The 22,172-nt window shown below is 35.5% G+C and overlaps 1 protein-coding gene across 2 annotated transcripts in view; it reads right to left on the reverse strand.

Moving 5' to 3' along the window:
- The window catches only part of vipr1b (vasoactive intestinal peptide receptor 1b), a 75,272-nt gene extending 55,277 nt beyond the window's left edge, over positions 1–19,995 (reverse strand). For both annotated transcript variants that reach the window (XR_010893738.1, XM_067377310.1), the window contains exons 1-3: positions 19,722–19,995; positions 3,752–3,842; positions 179–289 (exon numbers count right to left, since the gene is read on the reverse strand). Coding sequence is in view for 1 of the 2 variants with exons in the window: in XM_067377310.1 (XP_067233411.1) it covers positions 179–289; positions 3,752–3,842; positions 19,722–19,778 (259 nt within the window). In the remaining variant the exon portion in view is untranslated. The remainder of the gene's footprint in view (positions 1–178; positions 290–3,751; positions 3,843–19,721) is intronic.
- Between the last annotated feature and the right edge of the window lie 2,177 nt (positions 19,996–22,172).

Consider the following 22,172-nt stretch of genomic DNA (forward strand, 5'->3'; position numbering starts at 1 on the left):
TCCTGAACAACTTCAGACACTGAAGTGCCTCTAAACTTTTAGTTTTACAGCAATGTGACAGCCCATGACAGCGACTGACAAGATAACAAAAGACACTTTACACTTTTCTTCAGGAGTTACAACTGTTGCTTAATGCCTTGAAGTTCATCAAAGGTTTTTGATGGTGATTTCAACTTACCCTCATGATGATCAGAGAAGTGTCTGAAGTAATTTGGACAAGGAATAACCACATGTTCCCCAACTTTGGCTGATGGCCAGCAAGCAATAATATCCCACATTCCTTTGCAGCCTGGCAAAAGAATAAAGTACAATACTCAGCGTTAACTCAATATATCCCTGTTGTGCAAAAGCAAAAAAACACAATTAGGTTTTAAGTGTATGTCTTATGCTAGTTCTGGTCCTTGAATCTGATTGGCTGAGACGCCTTCCTGAAGTGTGGATCACCAGTATCAGCATGGGGACTGTTTACCGTTTGTTTCACTCCACGCGTTCTAGGCAGGCAGCATTTCTCTCAACGTGCGTCAATGGTGGAGGACAAAAATCCACTATAATTTTCTAAATACTACTGTTGATGTGTCACAGAATATAGTTTTAGTAGTTTTGTCAGGTGAGATTTGCGAGAATGTAGTTGTTTAAACGTTAAATCTGGAGTTTATTTATAAAGATAACACCTCTAAAAATTTGCTTCAATGTTTTCGGGGTTGATCACCAGGCACTTAGCACTAATGTGCCCGCCGAGAACAGCCTTATCTTGGCGAGTCCTTCTGTCATTTGGCACTGGCTCTGATGTCTCTGTAGTTGGTTAAACATGAGATATCATTTGTTTTGGGTATTCGCTTTCAGCCCTTCCTTTGTTTTGGGTGTTTTGGGTATTCTCTTTCAGCCGTTTCTTTGTTTTGGGTGTTTTGGGTATTTTCCTTTCAGCCGTTACTGTATTCACTATATTTATATGAGTCAAAAATCAGCTAAGGGGTACTAATAAAACAACTTATTTTTTACAACAGGATCTGCATTTTAATGGGTTTAAATAAAATATTTTTGTTAAAAGAGACCATTAAAACTACTCAAAAACAATCAAAAACAATCCTTTCCTGATAAAAATAAACTTGATTTTTAAAACTCACTGATTTTGCGACAGCTGAATGTAACATTTTTGCTGAACATGCCAGTCTCTGAGTCATTTATTTAAGCCACAAAATAAACTTAATTCTGTAAAATAAATATAATGAACCAAGAAAAAGCATTTTGAACGTCTCCAGCACGTTTTACCCAAAATTTTACCCAAATTATCCAAAAATCAAACATAGTTCACCCCTTACGCATGTTATCACGTCCATCAAAAACGTAAACACACTCATGAGCATATCATTCACTTCACTGAATTCTTGCCAGCTAAGAACTAAATAATTATTACCTTACAATCCATCTGTTTTCAATCACGACATCAATGTCTGTCAAAAAATAACATGCACAATACACAGTAGTATTTACGAGAAGCAGAGGTCCAGGGAGTACACGCATTTCCTGGAAAACCCACAGTACTGGATGTTTTTACGTCATCACTTTTTGAGAAAAGAGAGAAAATAGTGGACTTAGCAGCTTCAACATGCTGTCTGAGATGATAACGTGCATAATACATAACACACGTGAGTATAAATTTGTTCTTCAGTTGCTGAAATTGAATTTGAATGATCAGGGAACTGAGTGAAATACTGCATGCTAAAGAGTTGTAATCCAAACGAAAATACTTTGTGGGGTTATTTAACATCATTCAACATGTCTTGGTTCCTGACGGACACAGTAAGTTGTATGTTATATTTTGACAGACATTTTTAACTACGAATTCTGATTCTGACTTGCCTGATTTTAATATTTTCAAAAATTTTCTATTCTTGACTGATCTTTTTTTCAGAATTTAAAACTGTTAAAAAGAGAAATCTTGTTAAATGAGTGACTCTCATATGCTGATGTAATATTTGTTTGATAAAATGTACATAAGTGTGTATATATTTTCTTTTACAAAAACTACATTTCTATTTAAGCATATATTTACTACATTAAATTGTTATTTTCATGCACAAAAACATGGATTAATCATTATACAGATAAATACGTCCAGTGGTCCAGTAAATTATTCATCAGAAAAATTTTACAAATTTGTCACTGGTTAATTTCACTAGTGGTTTCATTAATTAAGTCCTACGTGTACTCAATGCCTAAATTTACCCATGGATTTATTTAAAAGTAACATGAGGACTCTTAAACTCACACTTCCCTCATCCTTCAGTTAGACACCTTTGAGTACAATAAACTGAGATATGGTATCAGCTTATTGCTTTACCCGTAATATTTTGAATATTTACGATACTTCTCATGCCCCCAGAATGTATCCCTCTGATTCATGAGGAGAGGTGAGTTGGTTTGTGACTGTGAATGTGGAAAACTGACAGCTAGTTTATCTTATTTGTCCTCTCTAAGCTACAACAGAATGTTCCAGAGCCAAGTAGCCCGTTTAAAAATCCACCTCATCCAGACACTAGGTGTATAGATGTGCGGGTGGGACAGCAGCACACAGATTGTAAATTCATGTAAAATCAATCCTCACAGGATTTCAGTTTAAATTGAAATCTGATAAATGTGTGAATCTATTCAAAGCAATATGGTTATATACACACTGACTAGGAAACTCTGAAAGGAAAAAGTAGATGCCTTGACTACTAATGCTCAAAAGGTTTAGTTCAATTTAAAATGCTTGTGAAAGAAATATGATTGCACACTGATGTTCATGAAACCAATCTTGGATGTGTTCAGCAGTATGTATGAATGCATTTTCACCTAAAATATGGGGAAAGGGAACAGCGTTTGCGCAATACTAGGATGTGACCAACCCATCAGAAGAATCATCGCACTTAATGTCTTCCAAAAGACGGCTACCAATAGCACTACAGCTCATCTACCAGTGTTTAACAGTTATCTCCAGATGGGTTGTGGGTTTAAGGCATTGTTTTCCCAAACATAAACTCACAAACTTAATCAGGTGTAGATCTTGAACCAGATTATAGTATGTCTCTTTGCTCTATGCAAATAAGTGGCTGCTGAATGACACCTATACTATAAATTCCAGTTTTCCAGAGCTCACAATATGCAAACTTTAGATGAGTCTTCTGATGCAAATAAGTGGTATTTTTTGTGATACGTCCTGCATTACACCAGATAAATTCATGTTATTATTAATTTCATGTTATTCAAAACTGCACATGAGGCAGAATCCACTACAATAATTACCAAAAAGTCACAGCAGAGCTTTAAAGATTTACATGGATTGTTTAAAAATTCCCTCTAGATTCATTAGCTACCAAGCTGCTCATCCTTAAACCTTAAAAACCCAACCTATCAAGCTGAAATGCTCTTTATCTAAGAAAAAAAATCTAAATCTATACCATAATAATGCACAATACACACTACAGGGCTTTCACTTCAAACAGCTACATGAAATGCTTGTGGGCACAGCAGATCCTTTCATTCATTCCGCTTTCTATCCATGATGGGGGTCTGACTTTTTCGTCCACTTCAAAAAAAAAAGAAATGTTTTTCATATCAATTCTAGATTGTAAATGACTTTTAGTTTTGTTCTGTTTCAGCACCAAACATATCTCTATCATCTACAGTTACATCTATTTTTCCCCATCAATGCAAAATTGTTTATTGACTGTGAAAATGGCACAAAGCAACGTTATTTTGTAAAAATCACCTGATGTGACGTTTCCTGCTGTTTTATTCTCGCACCTCGCTCTTGCCAGCTCAATCTCATTTACCACGTCACACATCTGAACAGCACCAACCTGCAAAAGAGACAGCGAGAGAGAGAGAGAGAAAGAGAGAATATTTCAGTTGTTCAACTACATCACAGCCTTCAAAGCTTCAATCTCTTTCGTATCAGTGATTCACCACAATATTCTTCTCAGGATAGTCTATTACTTTAAGGTGTCAGCTTTCATCTTGTAAGGCTTTCATTTCATATGCATATTTATGGATTGCAGAGAAGTCTCAGAGGGGCTTATTGTGGCTAAATATTTACAGCTAAGGCCTACTGGGAATTAGACTGCTTGGAAAATTCACAAATTTAAAACTATTATCAGACTTTTAGTTTGCCATACACCATTCTTATTGACAAAATGACTGACCGTTGTTCAGCTGTACGCTAGTGGCACACAGACAAAAGAGCGGCGTTGCGCTGTGGAGATGATATCATGCCTGTAAGGGAGGAAAGGCGTGTGGGGCCAGTGAGTAATCGTCAGATTGCTCACTGATGTCCACTGCTGATGACAAATTCATGCTGACAGTCAGTGGCAGACAGCCTGCGGTCAATAAGAACGTGAAAGTCCAACGAACAGCTTGAGAAGGTCAATGAAGACGTGGTGCAGGGGAAGAGGGGTTTAATGGACAGGGTGGACTGAATCCCTATAGTGTTAATAATGTTGTATGCGTGTGGGTGTTTGTGGTGCTGTGCTTACTGTCTTGAGTTAGCATCTGGGCGTGCTTCTGTTTTGGTGTGTGTGTGTGTGGTGGGTATAGGTGTGTCTGTGCATTTAAATGTGAGAGCCAGAGGGCACAGGCCAGAGATCTGTGATCTAGAACAAGATAAAGTTACAGAGAAATGGAAAAAGTTAGATTTTAAGCACTTCTGCTGGGTCCAGTACTATCTAAACTCACTGACATGAATGGAAAATCAGGAATGAAAATGCAGTAATATTGTAAAGTATTATTATAGTTTATAATGACTTTTTGTATTGTATTTTAATATGCTTTAAAATGTATTCCTGTGATGGCAAAGATGAATTTCCAGCATCATTACTCTAGGCAGTGTCACATGATCCTTCAGAAATGATTCTAATATGCTGATTTGATGATCAAGAAAGATTTCTTATTATTATCAATGCTGAAAACAGTTTATTTATACTACTATTAATATTTATAATATTAAATATTAATACTTAATATTTTTGTAGAATCTGTAATACATTTTTCAGGATTCTTTGATGAATAGAAAGTACAAAAGAAGATTTGATTAAAATATAACAGAATTCTGTATACGTACACAATTCTATTTAAAAGTCATGAACATTTTTACCACATTTTTAATGATTTAATGTATTTAACAGCATTCAGTTATGGAAATGAAATGGATGGAAAAGGCATTTTTGGAATAAAAGGGGCCAAATTCTAAATCTTGCTGAGGCAAATTTCACTCTTTATGTATCCTAAATACACAATCAAATAAAAGATTCTGTAGGACAGTCGAAACAAATACATTTAATGTAATAAATATTAAAAACTAAATAAATTATATAATTATAACAAATACATACTGTGAATTTACTGTGAATCTTTTTTCTAATCATATATTTATTGATAATTATATAATTGACTTTCATAGTCTGCTGAGACAAGGAGAAAACAATAAAATCTATACATAAAAGGCATTTTTTTAAGTAGCAAAATTAAGTGATGAAGTCAAGGTGAAAATCCAACAAAAATCTTTGTTGGAAAAACTGAAAAAAAAACTGAAAGGAAAGGGGGAAAATGACGCTCTAGATCAGGGGTTCTCATCTTTGGTCCTCGAGGTCCACTTTCCTGCAGTGTTTCTCTCCAGCCCTAATGAAACATCTGAACAACCTAATATAGATCTTTAGGATTACAACAAGCAGGTGAAATTTATCAAGATTGGAGATAAAATCTGCAGGACCTCGAGGACCAGAGTTGAGGACTCAACTGACCACAAACAGAAAAAGTGAAAATCAATTAGAAGCACACAGCTGTTTCAAAATAGCTTGAAGAGAAGCCCTGTAATGCAGTCTACCTGCTCTGTGACACTGTCAATAATATCAAAATGATGGAGCTGCATTTCATGATAAATTTTTATAAGGAAAGCAGCAGAAATGATGCTGAAAATATCAGTGCTATTTTTGCTCGGTTTCAGCTGTCACTCTCCAGTACTTTGGTGCATGGATAATAGGGTCAGCTCAGTGAGAGGCTGCTTCACTGCTATCATCAGCCATGCGTGCGCCTATAATCCCCACCCGCAGAAGATTCCATCATACTTTTTATTGCATCATCTAACCTTGTGTAGCTCTTAAGACACTGTAAAAGTAGGAGTGGAAGGGAAGAGTACACAAAAATACACTTGAAACAACACTGAAAATGTAGTTATATTTGGTTAATAATTGCCTTCTCAGTCTAAAGTATACAAGATTGTATCCTGTATGCTAGTCAAAGTTGGTAACATCATTTCATTCATGGAAACAATTAATAAACTGCAGGTTTGCATTAGAGAAGTTTCTATGGAGCAGATTATTTGCTTCTCCACAGAAAATGAGGACAAAGGAGCCATTTAGAGGTTGTTTACACTGATTTGCCTAAATTACAATAACAGTGTACTATTCGTCTGATAATAAATCTGCCAAATTCGCTCAGATATTTCCCCTCAGAGTTACATCAGATAACGGATGCGCATTCTTCCTTCTGCGTTGGCGCCTTCATCAGGTGCAGGGTCCATTGCGTGTGAAAGCGACCCAATAAAGCGGAGGGTCAGGCAATGGGCCTATCGCTGATGCATTCCTGGCGAAGCGCACACACTCAGCTCACATATTTGTGTTTATGCTCAAATTATTTGTGAGAGTTCAACTATGTAAGTGGATTCCCTGCTGGAAAATCCAGCTTAGGCTGGATTGCTGTGTTTTGGAACATGATAGCAGGTCTAAGCTGGTCATTAGCTGGTCCAAGCCTTGTGTTTTTACACTTTTTTCCCTCAAACAGCTCATTTCCAAAAATATCAGTGCATAATCCGCCTCTCAGTGGATAAGTCTAGGATCCTGCTAAAAAAAAAAAAAAAACAGCCTATGCTGGTTTAAGATGATCTAGCTGGTCTCCCAGCCTGACCAAACAAGTGTTCGGCTATCGACCAGAGCTGATAAATGCCCCAAACCCCTCTAAAACCAACAAACACGACCAGTTTTGGAGACCAGAAAACCACTTTGAGTAGTTTAATATGTTTTTAGTTTTTTCGAGAGACAGTAACGACAAAGAAAGTTGTTGAAAGTGTCTATGCAGTCAACACTTCACTTTCAGCTTTGACAAAAGAGTATATTCTTCCAAAAGAATCTTTAAACTGTCTTAGTGGGCAGTATTGATCTATTTATTTAATGTCAGCCTTGCTTTTCAGTGGCATTTGAGAGAAAGAGACAGAAGGGCGGGGGCTTGTCCCCTAAACAATGACCATGCAATGACTCAGACCTAGACCTTGGCGACAGAACATCAACCACAGAGCTTCTCATTGACACGCCAAATGAGAAGCTCACCAAGAAAATAGTGTTGCAATATTAGAGATCAGATTATCTTATCGCTCAAAGACTTTGCATTAGAAGTTTTAAACAAACCATGGTTCACATGTACCAAGGGGTCTGCAAGTCAAAAGTTTTGATACATGACCTGTAGTACAGAATCTTAAATATTCTTCATAAAAAGTAATCTGGTTAATATTTGTTAAATTTTTTTTTAAAAAGTTAATTATTATGTTTTTTTTTTTTGAGAATGCACTGATTATGAAATGACTAATTAGTCATAATAACATTAGTTCAAGCAATTAAAAATGTTTATCCCTTGATTCTGATTGTTCAAACGTGGCATTCTGCAGTTAAATATATTGACTAAACAGCGTAACTGCACTCTAAAAAATGCTGGGTTAAAAACAACCCAAGTTGGGTTGAAAATGGACAAACCCAGCAGTTGGGTTAAATGTTTGCCCAACCTGCTGGGTAGTTTTATTTAAACCAACTATTGTTTAAAAATTGCTATATGACTAGCTTAAAATGAACCCAAAATAGTTGGGAAATTAAAATCCAGATGCAATTAGAGGCAACAATAATAGACAAAAGGTGAATGTTTATTAATAAGCTTTAATATTTTATTAATATAAATGTAATAGTTTAATAGTTTATTAATATAAATTTATTAATAAGCAATTTAATAAATGTTTATTGTTTAATAATTATTCATTGAACATTAATAAATGTTCATTTCCAACATACTTTGGGTTAATTTTAATTAAGCAATGCAGTAATTTTTAAACAATATTTGAGTTAAATAAAACTACCCAGCAGGTTGGGCAAACATTTAACCCTACCGCTGGGTTAAAACAACCCAGTGTGACCGATTTCCCACATATCTGTGTTTTCTTGCCTCTCGCATCCTTCTGTAATCAATTCTTTCAAATCACATAATAAAATAATTCATCTCAAATTAACATTTTATGTTCATTTCTTCATTTATTTGCAAAGTAGATGAAAAATAAGCAAGATAAAAGATAGTCAGCAGGTCATTATTGCAAAATAAACCCCTTCAGGGAGGTACAAGACCTGATCAGTTTATTTCAACTGGATGCATGTTATCCCTTACTTATTAACTGTTTAGTTTGTTGGTCTCAAAATAATACGGCAGTTGGTCTGTGTATGCTTTGATCCAGCTCAAATCCGCAACTAATACCACTAAACACAGCACGCAGGATTGTTACACACACACACAGCTGAGCTGAATAATGAAGTCCTGTGCCTCAGATGACTTCTCAGAACATCTGCTGACCTCTGGGATGAACCTGCTACGCTCTTTCCTGAGCCAGATAATAGCACCGCTCTGCTCAAGCCTGTTAGTGTAAGTGCAGGCGGCAGATTCTACACATAGCGAGGAAGTAACAAATGGCAAGTTGGCAAGCAGATGTTCCCTAAAACTGTCTAGTGTAGTGTTACAGAGCTGGCTGAGGAACACAGATTCTTTTACAACTTAAAGGCGATGTGTGCAATTGTTTTGAATACTGTCTGGATTGATGCTTCACTTTTGGTGAGCTCAATTACAAACAGGCCATATGCCATCCATATGGGTGATCTGCAGTATTTATAAACTCTAGTGCTTTCACTGACAATTCTGTTTATCACTTCGGCATAGAAGCCACGGCACTCTGTATTATTTCAAAATCATGACTATTTGAGAACACTTAACAGTATTTTGACAGCAGTAATGTGCTGCCAGTGAACTATTTATTTTTATTACTATGTCTGCTGTTGAGGAGATCAGAAGTATCAGGTAACACTGGGACATGCACTTTTGTTTCACTGCTTTTCAGGCTAAAGCGCAGTTGGACAGTTGACATGTCATGTAATTTTACTGTCATCAAAGCAAATGGCCAATCTCTTCTCATTTATTTTCTACACAGATTGACACTAATTACTAATTCTGTCAACAGCATGGTAATTTGTTCAAATGTGTTTAAATTTTTTTGAGGAATATCAAGTAAATGTTGTAATTGGACTGTTACACTCTTTCTCAATCGATTTGACACATTTCTCCAAACTCATGTCAAAACAATTAACACAGCCAAATAAACATACTCTTACCTTAGCCAAACGGTTCAACTTTACCGCAAAATAAAACACTGCATTTTTTCTGGTAATGCATTTATTAAAAGTAAATACTATAATCAAAACTACAGGTGTGTTCTCTATTGTCATCACACTGTAAAAAAGAACTGTTGGTGTAACTTAAAAAAGTAAGTTACCTGGTTGCCTTGAAATTTTGAGTTCATTGAAATCAAAAATTTGAGTTAATAAAATGAAGGTGATGGGTTTAATCAACAGAAACGCAAAATAGGAAAAACTCACTTAATTTTGACTTATTTTTCCTAAAAACAAGAAAATAATTTTTACTTGTCAAGAAAATGCTTCTTGATCTAAGAATTTTTAGATATTTGGACTGGAAACAAGACAGAAATTCTAAGTAAGAACAGCAGAATTTTTTGCAGTGTATCTGCAGCTGACTCGATATCCTGTGGTGTCACGTGTCGCGACGCAACAGCCAATGAAATACACACTGATGTCTATGGAAGCAGCAATAACAATCCATTCAAATAGCCTATAATTTACAGAAATTTATTCATATCAGATACACATAAGGTAACTATAAAGCTCATTCTATTCTTCTCCCAGTTCACCGGCCACATGTATTTCGGTACAAATGGATGAATTCAGATGCTGTAGCTTATAAATACGACTGATAGGACTGAACTAAAGCGCAAACAAACAAGGCGCACCCATCTCGTGTTATAAGATCATGATGTAGGTTTTTAAATGATAAAACACTCACTTGCAAATATATGAGAATCGGAATATCAGATAGTCGATGACATGGTGAGAAAATCGATAGATCTGTCATACAGTGTCATGGGAACAATAAAGGAAACATTCTAATGGTGGAATTTACTCTGGGAGGTCAGCTGGAATATTCATTTAATTTATAATTTTTTTTACTAAATTTAATCTAATTTCTTCCCAATGTCCATTTTCAAATAAAGTCGTTGGGTGACAGAGTTGTTGTCAGCTCATGTAGTGTGTAACCCTCTGTTGCGGATCATTTACGTAGTGTCAAGTAGTGTGAACACCACAATGACTTCAAGACTCCACAGCAAGTCATGTAGTCTGAACAGCACAGCGATCTGCTAACGTTTCACGAGTTCACACTTACAAATAATCAGATAGTAAAATAGTATGCATAGTAGTATGCGTGCTGTCCGAGGAGAGGGCTCCGAGCTCAGTATTTTGGCCTGAACCCAGAGTACCCCCCATTCTGGTTAGGAAAGTAACCAGGGCAGGTGTGAGGAGACGGGGTGGTGGAGGGATGCTGTCAAACTGTCAAGGAATATGGGTGAGTCGACCGTGTCTTATATATATATATGCTTTCACTCATGCTGATTGGTTAGATGTGTTGATTACTGATTGCTGACAGCTGGCCGAAATGACGTGATGATTAGTCAGATTATTTGAACGTTGCTCCCGAATTTTGTTAATAAAACATCATTTAAAGTCCTGTAGTGTAAACTTGGCATAAGTATAGAAGTGGAATGCCATAGTAACACTTTGGTTCTGTTTCCTAGCTACACTCAAGAAGAGGCCATGATTTATTACATGGTCAATTAGGGTGATTCCAATTTCATTTGAAAGTCTACCTTCTACGTCTCTTCACTCCTCTTCTATCTTGCTGTCCCCTTTCTTTAAGTTCATGTCTTCTTAAAATCTCTCCTCTTTTTCTTTCCACTACATCAATGCCTCCACTTTAACCTTCTTTTACTTCCTCACCTTTATCCCTATTCTACTCTTTCTATCCCCCCTCCTTTTCTTAATCTCTCTCCTTCTCTCCCCTCTTTCTACCTGTTCCACACTTCCTCTACCTCTCATTACAACCATTCCTTAACTCTTTCCACCACCTTCCATTCTTACATCTCTTCCTTTCCCCTTCTCATGCTTTTTTTTTTTTTTTTTTTTGTCAAATGTTTGCTACTTTTGTTTTTATACTGTTTTTACGAAATTGTGATAGCAGTGTAAACAGAAAGATTTCCCTGTGTATTATTAACCCAGCAGACAGTTTGGGGCAAACTGAAATCATTCCCTGTGCAATTGAGAGAATATGACAAATTACAGAGTTTTGTTTGTTGTGTTTGGTAAAATGGTACATGGTATGTTTGTGATTTTTTTGTAAAATCCATAAAAAGAGCTGAATTTTTTTTCTTGGTATATTAAAATTTTGGTTAGCTGTGTGAACTGTTGAGGACAGATTTGCGAATTTTGTACACAATGTTTTAAGAAAATTATGCATACGATTTGTAATCTGTATGAAACCAATGAAAACTTACAATCTGTTTAGGACAATTACAAAGTGTTGACAAAGACAAAGTGTCAAAGAAATCTGTCAAATCATTTGAGAAAAAACTATACTGTTGAAATTAATATTGTGGACAGAATTTGGGACTACATGAAAACTACATGAAACTACATTATATATATATATATATATATATATATAAATTGTTGTCAAGACCATTTAAACCTTTTTGGGAAAGCAGCAGCCATTTACCAAATTGCAAAAATTAGGTGTCAAATAATAAATCAATGTAAAGTCAAATGTAAAGGGTCTTCTTACCTGTAAATTAATTTTATAGTCTCTATTAGCCAGAACTTAATCCAGAGGAAATTTTGTGATTAACAACAAAGTAACTGTCTGCTGCATATTATTTTTCATTTATGACTATACTTTCTCTTAGGTCTTATTTTACAGATTGAACTTTCCCATTGTCTTGATCATTGTAATGAAGTACAAACCTGATTCCAAAAAAGTTGGGACACTGTATAAATTGTGAATAAAAACAGAATGCAATGATGTGGAAGTTTCAAATTTCAATATTTTATTCAGAATACAACATGGATGACATATCAAATGTAACATTTTAAGGGAAAAATACATTGATTTTACACATCTCAAAAGAGTTGGGACAAGACCACGTTTACCACTGTGTGGCATCCCCTCTTCTTTTTATAACAGTCTGCAAACATCTGGGGACTGAGACGACAAGTCGCTCAAGTTTAGGAATAGGAATGTTGTCTCATTCTTGTCTAATACAGGCTTCTAGTTGCTCAACTGTCTTAGGTCTTCTTTGTCGCATCTTCCTCTTTATGATGTGCCAAATGTTTTCTATGGGTGAAAGATCTGGACTGCAGGCTGGCCATTTCAGTACCTGGATCCTTCTTCTACGCAGCCATGATGTTGTAATTGATGCAGTATGTGGTCTGGAATCAGAGATGCAGGCTTCTGAACTGAGCGCTGATAACAACTTGGGTTGTCCTTGTCCTCTTTAGTCCAGATGACATGGCGCCCAGTTTTCCAAAAAGAACTTCAAATTCTGATTCGTCTGACCACAGAACAGTTTTCCACTTTGCCACAGTCCATTTTAAATGAGCCTTGGCCCAGAGAAAACGCCTGCGCTTCTGGATCATGTTTAGATATGGCTTCTTTTTTGACCTATAGAGATTTAGCCGGCAACTGAGAATGGCACGGTGGATTGTGTTCACCGACAATGTTTTCGGGAAGTATTCCTGAGCCCATGTTGTGATTTTCATTACAGTAGCATTCCTGTATGTGATGCAGTGCTGTCTAAGTGCCCGAAGATCACGGGCATCCAGTATGGTAGATGATGATAACTTCAAACTCTTTGCAATTTTTCTCTAAGAAACTCCTTTCTAATATTGCTCCACTATTTTTTCGCCGCAGCATTGGGGGAATTGGTGATCCTCTGCCCATCTTGACCTCTGAGAGACATTGCCACTCTGAGAGGCTCTTTTTATACCCAATCATGTTGCCAATTGACCTAATAATTTGCAAATTGGTCCTCCAGCTGTTCCTTATGTACATTTAACTTTTCCAGCCTCTTATTGCTACCTGTCCCAACTTTTTTGGAATGTGTAGCTCTCATGAAATCCAAAATGAGCCAATATTTGGCATGACATTTCAAAATATCTCACTTTCAACATTTGATATGTTATCTACATTCAATTGTGAATAAAATATAAGTTTATGAGATTTGTAAATTATTGCATTCCTTTTTTTATTCACAATTTGTACAGTGTCCCAACTTTTTTGGAATCAGGTTTGTAATTAAAAAGCTATTCTTTGAATTCTTTGTGCTAGTTTCAAAATCTTTGAGAAGTCTGAGATAGGGATGTCCCAATCAAGTTTTTTTTTGTGTGTGTGCAGGGGCTCAAATGTAAAAAAAAAACCAAAAAAAAAGGGGGGGGGGGCATCTATCCCTATGGAGTAATTCCAATATATGGAACTCTGTTACTCTGGGAGTGCATCTGTTACAATGGTAGACGATGTTAACAGACTGCGTGGTTAAAATGATAAACATGGGACTACTGATATAAACTTCTTGTATTTTATGTAAAACAAACAGAATAACTGCAAAAAAAAGTAAGATGTAAAATGTTAGGTAAGGTTAGAAAGCATTGCGCTCAGAGTGTCAGAATGCCAGTCTGTCAGTCAAGTCAGAAGTAAACCCATAGCAAAGTATTATGGCAACGACGTCTCAGATAGTCTGGCAGCAGATATGCTAAACATGGAAGCTCGAATGTGCGTGTCTGCCACGCTAGAACAGACCTCATTGGTTCTCGAACGTCACACAAGCATATTTGACCTTCTTCTTTTCCTTTAATGGCAGTTGGTAAGCCAACTTGAAGGTGCATATCGCCACCTACTGCACGACACCTGCCTGACAGCTGACGTAAAATAAAGGATCGGGCTAAGGATAGCCAACATCGATGAGTTAAAAAAAACTGCTTAATTGACCCCGATACAGATCCTTAAGATCATTACAGTAATGTTTTTTCCTTTAATTTCTTAGATGATCTGCCAAATGTACATTTTGTCTACAACAGCACTTGATTTCTGCTGAATGGTTAATTGGAATGATCCTGATAAATCTCATGTCACCATAACTTACAAGGGAAGCCAACAAGACCAATGATATTGAAAGTGCACAATGAAATCAACAATCAATCACTGGTACACACACATCAGTGGATGAAACACTGATAAGTCCATCTTGTAAGTAACCACAATCACTTGAAAATCAAAAGCCAACCTAAAACACAGCATTTTTCCTAATTCTGCACACTCACTGCATGCTGAGATTGCCTCAGTTAGGGTCTTCATGAGTTTAAACTCAAGCAAGTGCTGCTAGTGTGTCATGCAGATTTCTTTGCGGGTGTTCAGAGTGATTTGGGGTCTTGTTATGTAATCTGTTGACCACAAAAATATTGTTGCTGTCAAGAAGTTCAGACCTGTACTATTTATGAGCAAAGAGGAGAAGAGGAAAAGCAATATAAACCTGAATAAACAGGAAATACATCTGTTGCACACTCACACTACTGCTGTAAGTGAAAACCCCAAGTTAATCACTCAGCAGACTATGCAGCGTGGAGTCATAAATGACCACCCCAGAGACAACCATAAACTTCCTGCACACACATCTGCTCTGTGTCACACCATGATTTTAGATAAGAGAAGATTTTAGGGATTTTTCTGCCGCTTCATAAAACTGAGGACCCTCGACCACTACATAATAAAAACATGTCAGGTTTTGTTATTATAAAACTTTTGTATACAACTGAAGCATGACACCAGTGTTTGGGGGAGTTTCCAGCAGCTGTTTAAATGATTTCACACTAACAAAACCTTTACAGTCAAAGAAAATATGTCAACAAAGCTGCCTACATGAGACCGAGTGGCAGAATCATATATGAATGCATGAATGAACGAATGAACAGACAGGCAGTCAGAGATAGATAGATAGATAGATAGATAGATAGATAGATAGATAGATAGATAGATAGATAGATAGATAGATAGATAGATAGATAGATAGATAGATAGATAGATAGATAGATAGATAGATAGATAGATAGATAGATAGATAGATAGATAGATAGATAGATAGATAGATAGATAGATAGATTTTATCATCATATATTCATATTTAATTTAGTATCAAAACGTCTACATTGTCTATTGCTAAACTGAAAATAGCATTTTAAAATATTTTAATATATTTATGATCAAATTCTTGATTCTTCTATCTATCACTTCATAATTGATTGCTCATTTAATTTACCATTTTCTCATCTGATTTATCAAATGATTATTGCCTGGCACATATGGGCGCCGCCAGATAGGACAACCTGAGAAAGACAGAACGCTAAGTGAGTGAAAAACACTTAGCTTGAATATATATATAGCTGGTTGTATACAGTAGAATACAGATGAAGGACGTTGTCATGGTGCTTAAGCAACATGTGTCTCACATCTATTCTTCATGAGTAAGTGAGGTGGGCTGACAAAAGTGCATGTCATGATGAGGTTTGGGTGATGGTGGGAGTGTTCTTGGGAGTGGGAGTGCACAGAATGATGCTGCAGTCGGAAGACTTGAGGAAAAATAAAACTATTTTCTCTTCAGTTCCAGCTCTAGCTCTTCAGAGAGTGAATAGCTCTTATAATCTGTCTGGAAAACTTTCTCCACACACACAGTCTGCTGGCTTAAACGCTTGTTTCCTGCTGTTAGAATGAAGGTGAAGGAATGAATTCAAGTGCAAAAAAGCCACTCAACTTTTAGCCAAAAAAAACTTAAGAGAATACTTTTATCAAAATATAAATCTAGTTCTTTTGATTATATCATTACAGCTCCAAGAGACAGTGCATAAGACACAAAAGGAGCAAAAAATTTCTTTTTTTGCAGTAAACAAGAACAAACCTTTTACTGAAGGCATAGTTTTGCATCAGGAAACTTGTGTGCTGTAACAAAACCTCATTATCATGATGCATACACATCTCCAGTTGTGAAACTCCTCATTTGTTTCCTAAAGGCCCTTTTCTTGACAAATATGAGCAAAAGCAATTGAAAGTAATAATAATTTGTTGTATTTAAAAGTAATTGTATTATAATGTGTTCTTTTAGTCTACATGTCTTCAAAAAGAGTATTCCATCTTAATCTAGGCCCGATTTTAATAACGATTGGTTCACTTCAGAATAAAAATTTCCTGATAATTTACTCACCCCCATGTCATCCAAGATGTTTATGTCTTTCTTTCTTCTCAAAACATTCCGGGATTTTTCTCCATATAGTGGACTTCACTGGGATTCAACAGGCTTAAGGTCCAAATTGCAGGTTCAATGCAGCATCAGCCAAGGAGTAAGGGTCTTATAGTGAAGCAATTGGTCATATTCTAAAAGAAATAAAAATGTATATAATTTTTAAACACAAATGCTTGTCTTACTGCTCTGTGATGCACCACGAATTATGTATTCACGTTGGAAAGGTCACACGTGATGTACGCGGAAGTACCACGCTAGGGTGAAAAATCCATCTCATTGTCTCCTCCAAATTCTAAATGGTCCGACATCATTGTTTTACCTTTTTTTTGTAAACGTTGTTTGGATTAGATCTTTGCACATTCGCTTTGTAGACTGGATCGTTACTTATGTCTACGTCAGGCGCAACCTTTCCAACGTGATTACGTAATGCGTGGTGCATCGCAGAGATGAGCATTTCTGGTTAAAAAGTATATACATTTTTATTTTTATTTTTTAGGAAATGACAGATCATTTTGCTAGACAAGACCCTTATTCCTCGGCTGGGATTGCGTAGAGCCCTTTGAAGCTGCATTGAAACTGCAATTTGGACCTTGTTTATCCCCACTGAAGTCCACTATATGGAGAAAAATCCTGAATGTTTTCCTCAAAAACCTTAATTTCTTTTCGACTGGAGAAAGAAAGACATAAACATCTTGGATGACATGGTATCAGGAAATTTGAATTCCGAAGTGAACTAATCCTTTAAGCGTTACTCTTTGAGTAAGGTGGAAATTTGTTATGGAAATGGAAATAAAATGAAATAATCAAACATTGTTTACCTGTATTTACAGGACTCAAACTGTATTGTTGCTGATTATGCTACAATAGTTGCTTCTTAATCAAAAACAAATGCTAGATAAATTGTTTTACATAATGATTTCTTGTCTTTAAGAATTTCCCTCCAGGATCATTAGAATTCAGAGAAAGTGTGAAGCACACATTCATCTCCCATGAAGCTGAGTGTCAAGATTATATCAGCTTGAAAACAAGCTCAGTTGAAAGCTTGTTGACCTTAGAATAAAGTAAATTAGTGAAGAAGGCGGTGGCAGCCACCATCCATAAGCTTCCTAACACTGTTAAAATAAAGGTTCTTCATTGACATTGATTGTTATATGAAGAACCTCTAACATCAACAGAATGCACAAAAGGTTATTTAAAATAGAAAAACAATCTTTATATCATTAAAATGTTCTTTACACTTAGAAATTTCATTGCTGTGAAAACCCTCTTTTGGAACTGTCATTTTTAGAAGTGAAGTTAAAATTCAAATGCTAAAGATGTTACATCATTTGGAAACATGCAGCTGGTAAGAGCAGGCAGCTGAGCTGATGCCAACTATCCATCCAAGACAAAACAAATAGCAAGGAACAAAATTTATTCTATCACTACAGTCCTCCAAAGGTTAACAATATGTTTAAACTCAGACCAGAAAATCCACAGCTTCTTATACAGCTCAATTATAATGTGACTCAAGCGAAACAAATACATTTCCATTGCAATCATGCTGCTTTCCATCATGTGTGAAACATCCTCCAACATGCAAGTCAACCTGAATTCTCATTTTGGCTCAAATAAATAGCAGCAGGAATGTCTTCTAAAGGATGCTTTTAGCTGATGTTTGGTACATTTAATTCCCTAGTCAGTACCAAAATGTCTTTTCATTCAACTCATGGCATGGTGAGAGAGTGGCAGACCACTGCTGCCTTTATCAGTGATTCAAGAGGGTGAAGTGTGCTAAAAGTGCAGGTGAGAGGCTTTTGTGAAAATTGAAGTGTATGATTTACACCATCAGCGAATGCTTCGGTTACAATTGCCATGTGTATCATAGCTGAACCAGAACCTTACAACATTTTGGTTTTGCAAAGTTTAATTTTTTCATTTTTTTCTGGTTTTGCAAAGTGCATAATGTTTCCCTTAATATGGAAATGTGTTAATCTTATGACTGTATGGATTATTCTGCATATACAGATAGATAGATAGATAGAGAGATAGAGAGATAGATAGATAGATAGATAGATAGATAGATAGATAGATAGATAGATAGATAGATAGATAGATAGATAGATAGATAGATAGATAGATAGATAGATTCAGCACAGAATCTGTAGGCTATAGATTGATGTGAGAGAATTCAATAAATATAGAGCAATCAATCAGTTACAATTTACAAACCAATGGAATTAACCATTTGATAATGAAAAAGTAATAAATAACCAAAAAAAAAAAAAAAAAACATCACACACTGTAATCACATATTAAAGGTTAATTCAAAAGATAGATAGATAGATAGATAGATAGATAGATAGATAGATAGATAGATAGATAGATAGATAGATAGATAGATAGATAGACTGATTGATTGATTGATTGATTGATTGATTGATTGATTGATTGATTGATTGATTGATTCAGAACAGAATCTGTATAGATGGATATGAGAGAAATCAATAAATAGAGCAAGTTACAATTTACAAACCAATGGAATTAACCATTTGATAATCAAAAAGTAATAAATTACCAAGATAGATAGATAGATAGATAGATAGATAGATAGATAGATAGATAGATAGATAGATAGATAGATAGATAGATAGATAGATTCACTGAGATTATTGTGGGGACTGGTGCTATGAATGCATAAAAATCAATAAATATGGGAAACTAAAATCATGACCTAAAATCATAATTTAAAGCCTAAATTATTTTCAAATGTAACTGAATTTAAGTAATTTTCTACGTGAAGATGATCCCTCGCTATCTGAACAGGTGAGCTCACCCCATTCTGCGAGGTTAAAAAGTAGTAGGCTATTTTAAGATGCACTGTCTTAAAAAGACAATTACAAATTACTTGCTTGAGTCAACATTATTATGCCTTTGTAAAGTAAAAGATACACGACTCCTTCACTCGTCTCAAGCGCACTGACTAGGCTACTGCTCTTGAATCAGCATCCAACTTCTCGGTGGCTTTCTATTCAGATTTATGGTTTTTACTAAATATGCGAAGTACAAATGACACAATTCACACCAAATGGATTTAAAATAATTTGAGACATAGGCTATACATGTCAGCGACATCTCATAATGCCTGGAATGAAACAATAACCAACTGTATATGCTATTTAAAATACCATAACACAAAAACAAAGTATGCAATACTTACCGGAGAAAACACGCAGCTCACCGTTAAAACTAATAAAACCAATTTTGAAGCGTCCATCGCAGCTGCTTTTTCTTCCGTAATGTTCGTTTACCATTAAAAAAAAAAAACTTTACAGTCCGTAAAGTTTATCCTGCTCTCTTACAAACGTGTAACTCATTCAAACGTTATCTGTTTCATCGGCAGATGAGTAAATCATAAGTTCAGATGAGGGGACATCATAAGAGCCGTGAGCGAGCAGTCCTCCGGGTGAGTGGCTCATCGCTGCTCGAGCTGCTGACAGTTCAGCGACCAATGAGCGAATCACAGTCAGAGCACGAGAGGAGCTTCACAGCTTCACTACTTGCGAGATATTGACAAAACTCAATACTGCATCACTCTTGTTCGTCATCAGCTTACGACTGTCTTTGTGGCGCTGGTGCGAAAGCAATGGATGAAATTTCAAGGTCTAAGTTCTTTGTGAACACCTGGCTGCAGAAGATGATTCATGTGTGGGCTTGTTTGGTCTCGTTTGCTTTCAAATACGCTTAAGTCTGAATGGCCATGTAGGCTGTGCACCGTTAGAGGCTATCAAAAAGGGACTCTATGTACAAAAAAAAATGTAATTTTGACCAAAAATGTAATACAATAGGCCTACAACAAAAACTGCGAGTTGCCTGAACAATGCGAACTGATAGTAGTACCTGCGCTGGCTTCCGATTGGACGATGACGTCTTCCAGTCGTTTCGAAACCCGTGCAAAATATCACTGTGCTGCTCATACTGCAGATCGCTATTTTGTTGTTGTACAGAAACCTTCTGTTATTTCAGGGATTATATCGTCTACCTAGAGTAAGGAGGATGACATTTAATGAAATTGTTTGTTTTCACAGTAGCTACACGTAATAGCAGGTCTGACGAAAGTAGGCCTAGGATGCACTGAGTAGCCTACGGAGAAAAAAAAAAAAAAAAAAAAATATATATATATATATATATATATATATATATATATATATATTTTTTTTTTTATATATATATATATATATATATATATATATATATATATATATATATATATATATATATATATATATATATATATTATATTAAAAAAGATGTTTTTGAATTGCCAAAGCCTTATAATTTATGGGGAAGGAGACCATTTTTGTGTGAATCTTACATTAATTTGAGTTTGAGTTTATTGTTGTGAGTTTAATTTGAGTTTAATGTTGTGTTCCATTGGTGTTGTCTTTGTATTTTAACGCTGTTTTGTTTAAATGTGTTACACTCTAAGAAAAAAAAAATGGTTCTTTAAAGGTTCTTTACATGTATAACAGCTCTATTTAGAACCATATCGTCTTGAAGAACCCTTTATATGCTAAAATGGTTCTTTGTGTTAGAGTTTAGGGTTCTTTTTTCGAGCCTTTTTGTTTTTCAAATCTGTAACTGTCAAAGCCACCATTTTCTGGAGCTATCAACCATTTAATTACACAGACTGTCAACACACTATCAACAGGTAAATTCTTAAAATGTCAAAATGTAACATTAAAGTTGTTACTGATTTCCTACCACTCATGTCTTTTTCTCTTTTTAGTTTAACAGAACATGTAAGTGTGAGCAGCTTTGTTCAGTTATCCTCTCCACTAAGTAACAGAGATATTGAATTTATGATCCATATTGTTAGTTTTTACTTGTTACAGTTTACACATAAACATACCCAGTCACAAAAACATTAAAGCTATCCCATGACTTTATATTTTTCCTTTTAACATTTTAAAGGGCTCACATACTGTCAATTTTTGCTAATTATGGCCTTCGTAAACATTATTGTTTTTACATAAACAAATAGAAGAGACACACTGTAACTTACTAATATACTAATATTAATGAAAATAAAATCTTAATAAAAAGGTTATTTATAACACCATTAAGGTCCTATAGCACTTTCAAAGCATGGTTCTTTATAGAACCTTATAAAAAGGGTTCTATTTAGCACCAAAAAGGGTTCTCTGTTGTTACAAGCCGAAGAAGCCTAATTTGGTACTGTTTAGAACCATTTTTCTCAAGAGTGTAGTATATATTAAATTGATGTCCTGAGATGTTGTTCTTCGACTTCTGAATTCAAACACTGTCTGAAATATTTATCTAGAGCATTCAGCAAATATTTGAACAGAAAATTTCTTTGTCATTAGCAGACACATTTCATCCAAAGTGACTTTTAACTCTATAAATAGTATAATAATTGCTGAAGCAACCTGAGGTTAAGTGCCATGCTCAAGGAAAGGGCACTGGTTGATTGGGTATGTCGTCTGAGGAATATTTAGAGATAAAATAATTTAATTAAAACACTAATAGAATCCGTTATTCTGAATACAAGCCTATAAGTGCCATGATTATGTTGTTATATTCCATTTCACACAGTGATCCATCACAATGCTGATGTAAATAGCCTCTGTACTTTCAAATAAGAAATTAC

Source organism: Chanodichthys erythropterus, chromosome 23 (assembly GCF_024489055.1).
Source record: "Chanodichthys erythropterus isolate Z2021 chromosome 23, ASM2448905v1, whole genome shotgun sequence".
Classification (NCBI taxonomy): Eukaryota; Metazoa; Chordata; class Actinopteri; order Cypriniformes; family Xenocyprididae; genus Chanodichthys; species Chanodichthys erythropterus.